This window comes from Tiliqua scincoides, chromosome 9 (genome assembly GCF_035046505.1).
Source record: "Tiliqua scincoides isolate rTilSci1 chromosome 9, rTilSci1.hap2, whole genome shotgun sequence".
Classification (NCBI taxonomy): Eukaryota; Metazoa; Chordata; class Lepidosauria; order Squamata; family Scincidae; genus Tiliqua; species Tiliqua scincoides.
In genome coordinates this window covers 12543248-12556777 of record NC_089829.1, presented here as the reverse complement: position 1 = coordinate 12556777, position 13530 = coordinate 12543248, and the positions used below count along the sequence as shown (strand labels likewise).

Sequence of the window (13530 nt, the reverse complement as noted above, 5' to 3'; positions counted from 1 at the left end):
AGACATTAACAGGCACAACATTTCCTAGGCAAAGCACATTCATGTAATCAGCTGCTCCTCCACACCTGAGTCTACTGATTTAAGCAGTAAGCAGGGCACTGTATGTGTGTTATACATAAAAATATGCAGGGCCAAGTTGTAAGTCATAAGTCCAGGGCCCTGGCAGAGGAAGGCTTTATCCCCTCCCACATTCCTCATTCAAGTCGGTCCTTCCATATTTGACCACAGAGGGATGTTCCCATTAGGGCCACTGATATTGGAGTAGGCAGATAGAACTAGTGAGGGCTCAAAGGGAAAGGCAAAATCTTGAAACAGAGGACTAGCACAAGCACAAGGAACTATTCCAACACACCAGAAACAAACAAACAAACAAAAACCCCACAACTGAAGAACAGTGAATCAAAGTGGCACGTAAATGGGGGTCATTAAACACAGTCAAAATTCTTCATTATAAAACCAAAGCCTAGCTGGAGGCCAACAGGTGAAAAAGATCATTGATTCAAGACTAGCACATGCTCAGGATATCAGCGCAGCTTTCTGAACCAGGGGAAAAAATCCATACATCCTCACCATACAGGTGAGTCTTTGGGGATCACATTATACGATTGTATGCTCTCTGTGTTATTAAAAGCAAAGAAAGTGTTATCAGGGCAAAGTCCAGGAATGAAGCTCCCCTCCCCCCAAAAGAGCAAGCTAAACATGCCATGCTATAATGTACACTCCCCTCCCTGACATGCACAGCCAGCTGCAGGACTGTTGTCCTGATTGTTGCTGAAAAGCGGGCCCAATGCCTTCATGCAAAATTCACCACTTCCAGCTGATATATCCATGGCCAGTGAACCTCTCCTTAAGAACTTCATCTTGCAAATGTATAAACAGCCTTCCCATTTCCACTTACTGTACAGTTAAAAGGCCATTGATCATCACCTGGAAGCAAGTTCTGAAATGGATGTGCCTTTATGCATTTTGACACTGATGTGGATTTTAAGACACACATCTGGACAGAACAAAAAAAAAAAAGGCAGAGAGAGAGAGAGAACCTGGAATGCAATCAAGTGGGGTTTTGCAATATTTGCTTCCTTTCCAATGAAGTGAGATTAAGAGGATTTCCTGTTTACTCCCCCTTTCCACTTTGCTTCTGGAAAAGGCCAAAGACCAAAATAGTCTTAATTAAGCCCCGAGATCACGTGTGCTAGTCTGCCCTAAAGTCATCCCTCAAGGCAATATATTTGCTATGGCATTTCACTCCCATGAGTGGAAAGAGAGAAGTTTGGACAGGAAATGCTTAGGAAGATCAATCCATCTGCGGTTTGTGGCCCCCAAAGTGTAAAAGTGGCTTTGGGGACATTCCTTCTAAAAATAACAGGGTCTGTTATCCATGACAGCATGGCAGGAAATGCTTGCTCCTGAGATAAGGAAGAAGGGCATGGAAGAAGAAGCGTCTCCCACTCTAGCCCACAACTCTCCCCCCCCTTCCTCTGTTGCTCCTTTTCCTGGTGTGCCGCATGTAATGGGCAGTACCAGGAGGCTGTGAACATTCCATGGTCAAGTTTATAACAGAACTCTCATCAAAAGCCAACATTTTCATTCTAGCACAGACACAAATCAGCTCAGATCCTACCAGCTGGTATGACTACTGCGGCATCTCCTTGCCTCATTCCCCCTTCTCACCTCTGCAAGCTGGTTTGGGCAACAAAGCTAAAAAAGGAAAAAACATAATTGAAGCATCAAGTGATACAGGAGGAAGAAGCAACAGGTGGATGGATGCCCACTTCAGGAAAAGGCAGAGCAAAAGGTTGAGGTCCCCAAAGCTGGCTTTTTAGTTAGCTTGGGTGTCCCAAAAAAGGGGCGCGGGGATTTCAGCAACTGTGAAAACCACAAGTCCAACAGATTGAGAAGAACTGCAGTCATCCACTGGCTGGCCCAAGCACTATCCTCAAATAGCCTTATTCCAATCCCCACTAAGAGATGGGATGTGCGTTGCATTCACAGCCCTTCCAGCTGCCCTACGCCTTCACCAACCTACCTGCAGAGACAGACAGATGGCCAGACAAGAGCAGAAAAGCACTGTTCCTCTACCTACTTCCTTTCCTGCTAAACATTCCTGTAGAATCCCTGCTTTCTGATAATAACCTGCAATATTATTAAGTTGTTATTTGGGAATGGGGCAGCGAATCACAAAGATTAGGTTACCGGTTCCACAGTTTCACATAGCAATCTTTGATTACTAAGAAGATCCACACCAAAACATGATGTTCCCCCAACCCACAACTGCTCCATGCCACATGCTGGAGGAGCCACAGGTGGTGAGTGCTCAGAGACTTGATGCCCTTCTAAGGAGGAGGCATTAATAGGATACTGAAGAATCGCTCCTGCCCAAGCCGAGACCTTTCTGGAGAAGTACAATCTACCTGTCTTTGTCTGGTGCAGATTAGTTCCAAAATTATGTTCATACATCTTCTGGCAAACACTGGGTGTGTTTTCCGACTGGTTCCAGAAAGCGGCTGATAGAGGGTGCGGCAAGCATGTCAGAACAAGGGCTTATCGCAACAATAAAACTGACCATGTAACAAGATCAGTGATGCCCACTGAATTCATGGCCCCCAACTGGCCAACATACATGTGACATGCAGTAGCCCTGATGTCCATCAGAGAGGCTGCGGCAGCCATGGGCCTTCCTCAATGTTCAGTTGCAGAACAGGCTCACCCCAAACCATTCATTGATCTACATTGCTTAACACCCCACCAAGATCCTAAGGGCACTGTCCAATTAGTGTATCCCAAGCCATAATAGTCTTCCTGTGTCACATCGTTGCCTTCATCTCACATCAGCATCTCATAGTGTTGCCTTCAATGATAGCACATCTGCAAAAGATGAGTCAGTGCAACAGATCCTCCTCAGCGCTCCAAGCAGACAGGTAGACAGCATTGCAGATCATCTAGTTCAAATTGGCACCACTCCAACTGTCTACTCCCTGATTACTCCTACGTATACAATGTGCTGTTTGAAAAAAGTAGCTGTTCCACCACATGCCACAGAAACAGGGTGGATGGCTTGCCGTCGACTAGGTGAGGCTGCAGCATGTAAGCAACCCAGGCTGGTAAGAGGTGCACGTGCACATCTCCAATGTGCCAGCTGGGTGTATGCCCATTTGGGAGAAATAGATTCGGCTCTGTTCGATTGTTTATGTACAGAACTCTGCACAAGAAATGCCCATTAGGAACTAGGAACGGTTTGATTCTAAAAGAGGTACAGGGGGAGGGAGTAGAAGACCACATAGACACAGCCATCAATTATGTTTTGCTGGAGGAGAGAGTGCAAACACTTTACACTCTCAAAACCACAAACACGGCTTTTAGCAGAGCTGCACCATGGACGTACGAGTCATCTCTCTGGAAGCCGCCCCCCTCCTTTTGACCAGATCCTGAAAGGGACGGAGAGAAGTGTGATGGCATCCAAGTGCACAGTCTCTAGTCCTGCCCCTGGCTTTATAGCAAAAGTATCCCGGTGGATGAAAGCTCTGGTGTACGCAGGATCTGGTTTACACGTTTGTCTCAATACGAAGCCGTTCCATGCGCTGCACGTTGCGCTCTACGGCACTGCGGCTGGTAATCTCTTGGGCGCAGGTTTGAGGGAACCAGCCCTTCTCGCCATCCCGGAGGCGCTCACCCAAGTACCACCCTGAAGGAGGAGAGAGAGAGAATACATCAACTGGAAGGATTTCAACACATTCTGGTACAATGCCTGCAGACCTGTGGCAGGGCAAGAGACAGGAAGAGGCTGCAAAATATGGAGAAGAACAGCTCCTGGGACCATCTCCTCTGCCGTCTTACCCTTCTACTTGAAGTCAGTGGACGGGGGGGGGGGCACTTTGGCAAGCCCTCCTCTTTTTCAGCCTCCCCCAGACATTGAAAGGGCTGATCAGATTCCACCAGCTGGTATCTGTGACTTCTGGATACCTTCAGGCACTTCTTAGGGCCAAATTAGATGATGCACAAAATGCCCAACAGGACTAAAGCCATTTCTGCCCAACGTTGCATGTACACAACAGGGACCAAATGCGTACACCTGCGGGCTGGGCAAAAATGGGTTAAAGGGCTTATCTGTTGTAGCACAATGGCAGGAAAGCTGGCTAAATGGAGCAGAACTAGAGGTAGGGGGAGGCTTTAGACCATGACCCCACCTCAGTTCTCTTCTCAATCTCCTCTGTACCATTTTAGACAGACAAAAAAGCCTTCAGAGACTTTCAGTGGAATCTTTTCAATTTAAGATAGCAGGTGGAAAGCAGGAGCAGCGGGAATGTACTAAAGCCTCCCCCACCACCACTGTTGTTCCTCTCTTGTTTGCAATACCTGTCCAGCTGCTGTTTAGAAGGGGGGGGAAACCCTAACATCTGGGCTATGCCCCACATTTTGCACAACGTAAAGGTTTGACTCTTAAGGACTAGAAACTTGGGCTTGCACACTCACCATCCTCCCCGGTAAGAACCAGAACGACATCTGACTGCTGCAGAGAAATCTCGTCCGTTTGTTTGGCCAGGAAAGCCCTGGTAATCTCCACCTGCTTGAGATCTTGGAGGGGAAGAGAGTGAGAGTGAGTAAATATAAATGAGTAAAAGGAAAACACACTACACAAATACTTCCTGTCACTAATTCCTGCTTACTGGGGAAGTAGTACTTCACTTATGTTCAGCAGGGCCAAGCTGACCAATGGCACCCCCGCCACAAGAGCAAGGTCAGTTCCCTAAATCACCTAAGGTGGCATCTTTTCTTGTGGCCATTTCCCTGGCGTCCCCTTTGTCTTTTTAAAGACAGAGAGCTCTTTTGAGGCACAGAACCATTTTTTCATTCCTTTAAGTTCTTTGTGAATTTTTTTTGGTTGGAAAACGCTACGCAAAGAAGGTCTTTAATATTAAAAAGGGTGTTACCAATGCTAAAATAAATTTGAAATTGTCATAATTTCCCCCACTGTCCAAAAAAGCCATTGTGACTATACTGGGAAACAGTTACTAGGAAGGTTTTCTCAAGATCTCTAGCTACCGTTTCACTAGAAACGGCCAGATTGGAAGACAAGACCCTGGAACAGGCTGAGACTGGTTTCTTAGTGTGAAAAAGTTGCCTTTTTTTCTAGTTATGCTGCCACTGATGTACATACTGCATACATTGGAAAGCTTTGTTCCATGGCTTCAGTCTCCAAGGCTGGCCCCAAGGCCACCTGGACCCTGATGTGTGGCGAGTCGTGCCTCTTCTTACCTGGGGATGCTCTGGCCTCTGCTCCTCCCACCCCCTGTATTGGACACGGAAGAGGGAAGCAGCATGCGTGTGCAGTGGGCTAGCGACTCCCAACACTTCAGTCAACCATTATATTTTCTTCTCCTGCTTTGTCCCCCTTCCTTTTCCAATCCAGGGATCAGGAGAAGGAGTTGCCGTGAAGGTGAACGAGCAGACAGAGGTGGGTACTCCCCTGCCAACCTGCACCCTAAAGGTGAACATCTCAGTGGGCCTCATGAATGAGCCAGTTTGGTTTACAGGTTGCTGCCATCACATGGTACTGGAGCCTCAACAGAGACAGTGATGCTCCACGCTGAGCAGCAGAGGGAGCTGTGACCACAGCTTCCTTTATGAGTCTCAACTGTGGAGCCAGCCTTCAGATCCCTTAATGACACCACCCGGCTCAGCACGAGGCAAAGTGAGCCAGTTACCTAGGGGCACACATTAAATGGCTAGACAGTATAGAGCTCACATTACATTAACCTTATGGAAGTTTGCCTGGGCATAAGTTCTATTGAACTCAGTGGGGCTTACTTCTGAGTAAACGTGCCTAGGTTAGGGCTCCAATTTACTTTATTTTACCTGGGATATTTTTAAATCCCATCATTTATTTATTTATTTATTTATTTATTAGATTTGTATTCCGCCTTTTTCCCCGAGGGGCACCCAAGGCAGCTAACAATCAAGTTAAAATACAAGGAAACAAGGAAACAGATAAACATTAAAAATACAAAACACTTAAAAACAATTAAAACAAGATAAAATACACAGCAACAGATTAAAAGCATGCAGTAAAAGACATAATTTATAAAAAACAGCCCTTATAGTGTTTCGAAGGCTTTCCTGAATAAAAAAGTTTTCAGGCCCTGCCGGAATGTTAATAATGAGGAAGCTGCTCTCAACTCAAAGGGGAGAGAATTCCATAGTGCAGATGCTACCACTGAAAAGGCCCTGTTTCTGGCCGCCATTCCCTTCAGCACTCTCAATGACGGCACAACCAACAGGGCCCCTTCTGATGACCTTAGAGAACGGACCGGATTATACTGAAGAAGGCGGTCTCTCAAATACTCTGGTCCCAAGCCGTTTAGGGCTTTAAAGGTCATAACCAGCACCTTGAATTCAGCCCGGAAACGAATGGGCAGCCAGTGCAGCCGCCGGAGTAGCGTTGTGACAGAGTCAAACCACCGAGCCCCAGCAACTACCCGAGCCGCCACATTCTGCACTAGTTGGAGCTTCCGGACCATCTTCAGGGGCAGCCCCACGTAGAGCGTGTTACAATAATCTAAACTTGATGTCACTATGGCATGGACCACCGTAACCAGATCCGCCCGAGACAGGTACGGCCGCAGCTGGCACACCAGTCGAAGTTGGGCAAAGGCACCCCTGGCCACCATCGACACCTGGACATCCAGGAGGAGCTACGAGTCCAGGAGAACCCCCAAGCTGCGAACCTGCTCTTTCAGGGGGAGTGCAACCCCATTCAGAGCAGGGCGATAGTCCAGCACCCACATCGTGGATTTCTGCACCAGGAGGACCTCTGTCTTGTCCAGATTTAATTTCAGCTTGTTCGCCCTCATCCAGATCCCAACTGCCTCCAGGCAGCGCTCCAGGACAGAGACAACCACCCTGGAGTTAGGTGGAAAGGAGAGATAGAGCTGAGTGTCATCAGCATACTGATGGCACCCAACTCCAAATCCCCGGATGACCTCTCCCAGCAGTTTCATGTAGATGGAGGTTCGAGACTGGCCGATAATTATCCAACACAGAGGGGTCCAGAGAGGGCTTTTTCAGGATGGGGTGAACTGCTGCTTGCTTTAATGCCAGAGGCATCACCCCCTCCCTCAAAGATGAATTTACTACCCTCTCTGTCCACTCGGCCAGTACCTCCAGGGCAGATCTAACCAGCCATGCTGGGCATGGATCCAGCGGGCAGGCGGATGGCCTCACACTCCAAAGGATCATGTCCACATCCTCAGGTTTTACAAGCTGAAAAGAATCCCACAAAACAGGATTGACAGGTGCCACGGGGACATCACTAGACATTGTCAACATGGACAAGTCATGACGATTCTGAGCGATTTTATCCACAAAGTGCCTGGCAAAGGTGTTACAGCGGACCTCCGTGTGGTCCTCCTGATCCACTGATGGGGTCTGATGGAGGAGACCCCACACCAGACAGAACAGTTCCACTGGCTGGCTATGTGCGGACGCGATAGTGGCAGAGAAGAAGGAGCGCTTCGCTGCCACTATCGCCACAGAGTAGGCCCTGCAGTGGGCCCTAGCCTGTGTCCGGTCAGATCTGTCACAAGTCTTCCTCCACCGTTGCTCAAGACGCCTACCCTGCCACTTCATCATTCGAAGCTCCTCAGTAAACCAAGGAGCCACTTTGACTCTGCTGGCTGGGAGGCGCCGCTCAGGAGCAATCTCATCCACAGCCCTGGCCATCTCTGTGTTCCAGAGATCAACCAGAGTCTCAGATGAGTCACTGGCTTTAGCAGCAGGAAAATCCCCCAGAGCCCTCAGGAAACCATTCGGATCCATCAGTCTACGGGGGTGAACCATACAATAAGGTCCTCTGCCTCTGCGGAGACAGGAGGCCGCAACAAGTCTAAACCTTACCAGGAAGTGATCTGTCCATGACAATGGAGTGATGTTGATCTCCTCCACATCCAGATCACCACCCCTTTGCCCAGATAAAAACACCAAGTCTAGCCTGTGTCCAGCCTCATGGGTTGGGGTAGAGATCTTTTGTGACAGGCCCATGGTTGCCATGGCGGCCATGAAATCCTGAGCTGCGCCTACCTCTGGGGCCTCGGCGTGCACATTGAAGTCCCGCGACACCAATAGGTGGGGGGCCTCCAATGCAACATCTGAGATCAACCCAGTCAGCTCAGGCAGGGAGACTGTTGGGCAGCAAGGCGGACGGTAAACCAACAGAATCCCAATCCTGTCCTGCCCTTCCAACGAGACATATAGACACTCAAACCCAGTGAATTGCCAGACAGGGCTCCTGGCAAGGGAGATGGAATCCCCGACAGACTAATGCGACCCCCTCCCCCCCCCGCCCATCCCTGCAGTTGTGGCTGCTGCATTACCCGGAAACCTGGAGGACAAAGCTGGGAAAGATTCACTCCTCCCGCTTCATCCAACCAGGTCTCCGTAATACAAGCCAGATCAGCACCCTCACCCAGGATTAAATCCTGGATGAGACAGGTTTTATCGTTGACTGATCTGGCATTTAAGAGCAGCAGTTTCAGACCCAGGGCACTACTGCCAAGGCCCCCAGTCGTCAGAGAGCTGGAGGGAAGGCTGGAAAGAGGGACGATCTGTCTACGATGGACCCTCCAGGGGAACGGCCAGCCCTCGCCCCACCACCATATCTTCCAGGGCATTATTATTATTAACAGTATTTACGTACCGCTTTTTAACTAACTTCACAAAGCCGTTAAAGACAATATTGATGTATTTTTATACATTGGTTTCAAAGCTATTGCAACCTGCCTCAAGCGTTCGGGAGGAAAATGAGCTAGATCATTTAAACGATGTATATGAAGTTTCAGAGTAGGAATAAGTGGAAGGAGATCACAAGCCAATGAACAAAATGAGTTGGGTTTTTTTGTTTTGTTTTGGTTATAGCCTTAACAAGGCCTGGCTACTGGGCAGGTGTCATAACTAACTCTTGTATTTCAAAGTTTACCACCATGCACCACTGCCCATCCTGCTTAACGATGTAGAAAATGAAGAGGGACATATGGACACACACATAGTGTTAGATCAGGCATTCAAGCTTCAGATAAGACTCTCAGAGATCACCACGAGCCGCCTGAAACAAATGGGCAAAAGATTCAGATCAAAAGAGGTACCTCCTTTGTTTGCCGTGTCACCCTCTCGGTCCTCTCGGTGCATCAGCGCAGTGATCCATCGGGCGCGATCACTCCTGCCAGAAATGGGCAACAAGGGCATGATTTCAAAGAACAGAGGAAGGAAAATGGAACTTCCCACCTCAAGAAAAGGCAGATAAATCCGTGGACGTGCATTTGACAGGCTTGCCGTTTTAGCACCCAAAATTTGACATGGTGGGGTGGGTACGCTTCGGCTAAACAAATAGCTACACATTTGGGCACCAGGGAAAGCTAAGCTGTGCATGATGATATTTCAGTAGCAGGAGGAGGACAAAAATCCAAAACAATGACCTCCCAACACCATACACAGCACCCTCCTTTGGGATGGCCTTGTGTCCAAGTCCCATTTAAAACTACCAGGATACATGCAAGAGAACTGATATTTTTCAGTCATTTCAAGAGGCCAACATTTCGAGAAAGTCAACATTCCAATGGAGAAAGCTTAAAGGGGCAGGTCCCTCTTCAAAGCTTCTGTGCACCCAACAAGCAATATAAATACAATTAAGCAGAATCTCACATATTTTTGATTGGTTTTATATCCCTTCTTTTAATCAAAATGATCCCTCCCTCAGATGGCTCACAACAGAAAAACAACCCTGGAGCCTCTGGTCAATGGCTTGCAAGTGGGGGAACAGAGTTTTTTTTAGCAGGCCAGGAAGGCGACGCAAGCTCCTCACAACTGCTCAGTTCTCCAGCCAACAGTGGGGTTTTTCTACACAGGCTGAGAGAAAGAGGAAGGGACAAAGTGGGGCATCCCAAAGCTGCAAAATTCCTTGTGCGAACTTCTTGGCCTCCCTCTGGCTCCCAAAACCATCGCTCATGCAAGGTTTTCAACACCCTGAGGACTCCAATCTTTCTAAATGAGAAGAAGAGCTAAAAACCCTGCCTGTTTAGGGCAGCCAGCATGGGAAACAGGATACTGAATTTCTTCAGCTTCTGGACCAATTCGGCAGGGCTCTTATGCTTGCTTCTGCTCCGCTTTTGAAACTACGAGTGCCAGAGGTCGCTGCTTGCACACGCTCCAGTCAGTTGGAAAGCCCGTGCGGGGGGGGGGGGGGCATGGCCAGAGGCAACTGAATGGCTGTGTTTTTCTGAGCTCTTGAAAGCTCTTGGGAAAGCATGCTATTTCTTCCCAAAAAAACCGTGGGTCTGAGGAGATCTGAGGATCTGTGATCAGGAGAGATTCAATCCTACAGATGGTGTACAGTTTCGGAGAGGAAGAGTCCAGCCAGGGGCTGTTTTTCTCCAAGGGAACCCAGCCATCAATGTTGGTGTTGGTGAGGATTCATCTTGAAGCTAAGCTGAAGGCCCCAGGCAGGGAAAGACATTGGAAGAACTAAGTGAGTGTTATTCTGCTGTGTTCTGGCATTGATTGATTAAATGACTGCCTGATTAAGCTTTTGCGGAGGGAAGAAGAAGGAGGGGCAGATTTTCCCCCTCTGGGAAGAGGAAAGAGGGGGAGGCTTTCTCCGTTCACTTGTTTGCTTGTGTGAGAAGAAGCTTTGGAGCAGACCTGCCAAGCTGGTTATGGAAATATGAGAGCATAACTCTAACTTTACAAATCTAGAACTCTTTGGATTACAAATTAATCCTTTTGGAATATAAACTTTGCTTTGGAATGCTCAGTTTCTTTTTCCTGTGGAGATCTTGGAGTGCCTGTGGAGAGGGCTGGAAATCTGCATTTTTTTGTTTTGCAAAAGTGGTTTATTGTTTTGAATTCCTCTCACTATCTCCTGGAACAGAATGTGGTTGATATAGCAACAAACATAAGCAAGAGAATCAAAACAATAGAATAAGAAGAATAGAACATCAGGGACATCTAGTGGATTTTAAAAGACATTGCAAGGATAAGAACAGAACTTGACTAGTCAAGTAAGGAGGACGATATGCTGAGGACATCTAGTGGCATTAAAAATATTGCAAGGCAAAGGTTTATTTGACTTAACATTTCCTTGTGTTGGTTTTTATGGGTGAACAGTTGATTTCTTGATGATGTGATGTGATATATGGGTAACTGATAGTGATATGTGTGATAACAGATATTTGAGTTTTACAGGAAAGAAATAAGAAGGAAGAAAAAGGATGACAGGAAAAGGAGTGAAAGTTAGGGGCTCTCCCGCCCTGGAGTCAAGCTTGGAAAAAGTAACACAAGAGGAACCAAAAGGGAAAGATTGGAAGCAGACAATATGAGATAATATAGAAAAATTGTGACAATGGGGCAGCAGCACACAAAACAGTTTCTGCAGGTTCAAGCTAGCCTGGATGTTTTAACTACACAACTAAATGATCTTAGTGTGCCACCGAAAGCTGTTAAAGGCCAAGCAGATGAGAATAAACAAAAGATTAGAAAATTAGAAGAAAAGATAACAAAAGATCAATTTTGAATACTGGAGATAGAATAGAACCAATATGATGGAGAGGAAACTTTAATGGAAATTCAGATGGAGAGTTCAGCTCGAGTGGTGAGAATACAAAATGTACCAGAACAGAAAGGGGAAGATACACAACATCTGATTGGTGATTTAATATCAGAGTAGATCGACACACCAACAAAGGAGATACTCATGGATCTGGATTCAGTGAGAAGAGTGAGCACTTTTTATCTAAGAAAACATGAACTACCAAGAGAAATCCATGTGAAATTCATCAGAACTTCTTACAGAGATAAAATATTGAAGATCTCACAGGAAAAGGAATGGATGGTGGAGGGTAGCAAAGTGAAAATTCTGAGACATGTCCCATGGAGAGTGAGAAAGAAGAGAAAAGAATATGAAGAGCTAGTAAAAAGAGGAAAGCAAATACCATATAGATGGCTTCTCCCAGAAGGTATTTTTTTTTTCAATTCCAGTCACAGAGATATAATATAAATTCAACAATGAAAGCAGAAAATTTTTTTGAGTACAGTGATGAAAGATGAGACAAGAAATGAAGAAACTGAGGAAGAGGAACTGAGAAGAACTAGAAGTGTAGAAATGGAGCTGGAAGAGATCAGATGATTCAGAGACAATGGAGGAATCAGAGAAGGAAGAAACTAGAGGGGCAAGGAGGCATTCACCAATAGCAACAAGAAAAAGACAAAAAGAGAAGGTGAATAGTAAAAAGAAACAGGATGGTTAAGGGAGGATGGAGTATTTACTCTGTCAACATAAATGGCTTAAATTCGCCTCAAAAATGAAAGAAAGTCTTCCTTCAATTGTAAAAGTTAAATATGGATAGGTCATAATATTGCATTAGAACAATGGGAATAGATTTGGAAATATAATATAAAATTTACTAGAGCAACAAATTTTAAAGAAAATGTATATAAAATGTTTTATAGATGGTGCATGACACCAGTAAAACTGGTAAAAATGAATCAGAACATATCAAAAAAATGTTGGAAGTGTAAATGTGTAGAAGGGACGTTTTATCATATGTGGTGGACATGTAAAAAAATGCAAGTATATTGGAAAATGGTAAGGAATCCAATACAAGAGATTGTTGGATTTACGAGTTATTTTTGCTTAATATTACCTTAGATATTATAGATAAAGAAAATGATGTGTATTTAGTTATTATGATATTAACTGCTGCAAGGATTTTATATGTTAGATACTGGAAAGATATTAAAATTCCAATGAAAGATGAATTAAAAGAGAAAATAACAAAAGTGGCGGAAATTGATAGGCTTACAGAGATTTTGGATCAATAGCGCAAACCGACACAGATAGAGCCATGGAGACCATTTTATGCTTGGTTGAAAATGAAGTTGTAGATGTATAAGATAGGGCATTTAGATGAATATATTGCATACATGATATATTATACAGGATATGATATGATAGATAAATGATATTAAGAGGCTAAACTAGAAGAGGAACAAGATTAGAAGATTGATTAGATATATTGATATATGATTGCTTGCACCCTCCAACGGTGTGTTTTGTGTGTGTGTTGTGTATTGAGTTTGTGTTTGTTATGTGTTTGTTTATATTTGCTGTTTGTTTTTATTTTGGAAAATAATAAAAAAAATTTAAAAAAAGGAAAGCCCACGTAATACTTACAGAGATTCTGTGGCCAGTACAATCTCCTCCCGCTTGCCTTCACTGTCCTTGTTCAGGGTCACCCGAAACAAGTAGCCACTTCGGGGGATGCCTCCGGATGTTGGCTTGCTGGAGGGAGAGGAGGGGGACTCTGGATTCTCTATTTTTTCCACGGACAGCTGCTCCAGCATGGCATAGTTGAGGACGACGTAACTCTCCTCACTGCCAGAAACAACAAAGAGAGGCAATCAAGGAAAGGGAAAAATAAACAGAACTCAAGAAGCATAAGAGGAGCCCCCAAAGGTTCTGCAAGCCCTGAGCTCCATTTCCCCACA

At 45.7% G+C, this 13530-nt stretch overlaps 1 protein-coding gene across 1 annotated transcript in view; it reads right to left on the bottom strand.

Moving 5' to 3' along the window:
• Positions 1-3542: 3542 nt before the first annotated feature.
• Positions 3543-13530, bottom strand: part of ARHGEF16 (Rho guanine nucleotide exchange factor 16) — a 36777-nt gene continuing 26789 nt past the window's right edge. The window contains exons 11-14 of the mRNA XM_066637421.1: positions 13217-13417; positions 9135-9208; positions 4471-4572; positions 3543-3682 (exon numbers count right to left, since the gene is read on the bottom strand). Coding sequence (XP_066493518.1) covers positions 3543-3682; positions 4471-4572; positions 9135-9208; positions 13217-13417 — 517 coding nt within the window. The remainder of the gene's footprint in view (positions 3683-4470; positions 4573-9134; positions 9209-13216; positions 13418-13530) is intronic.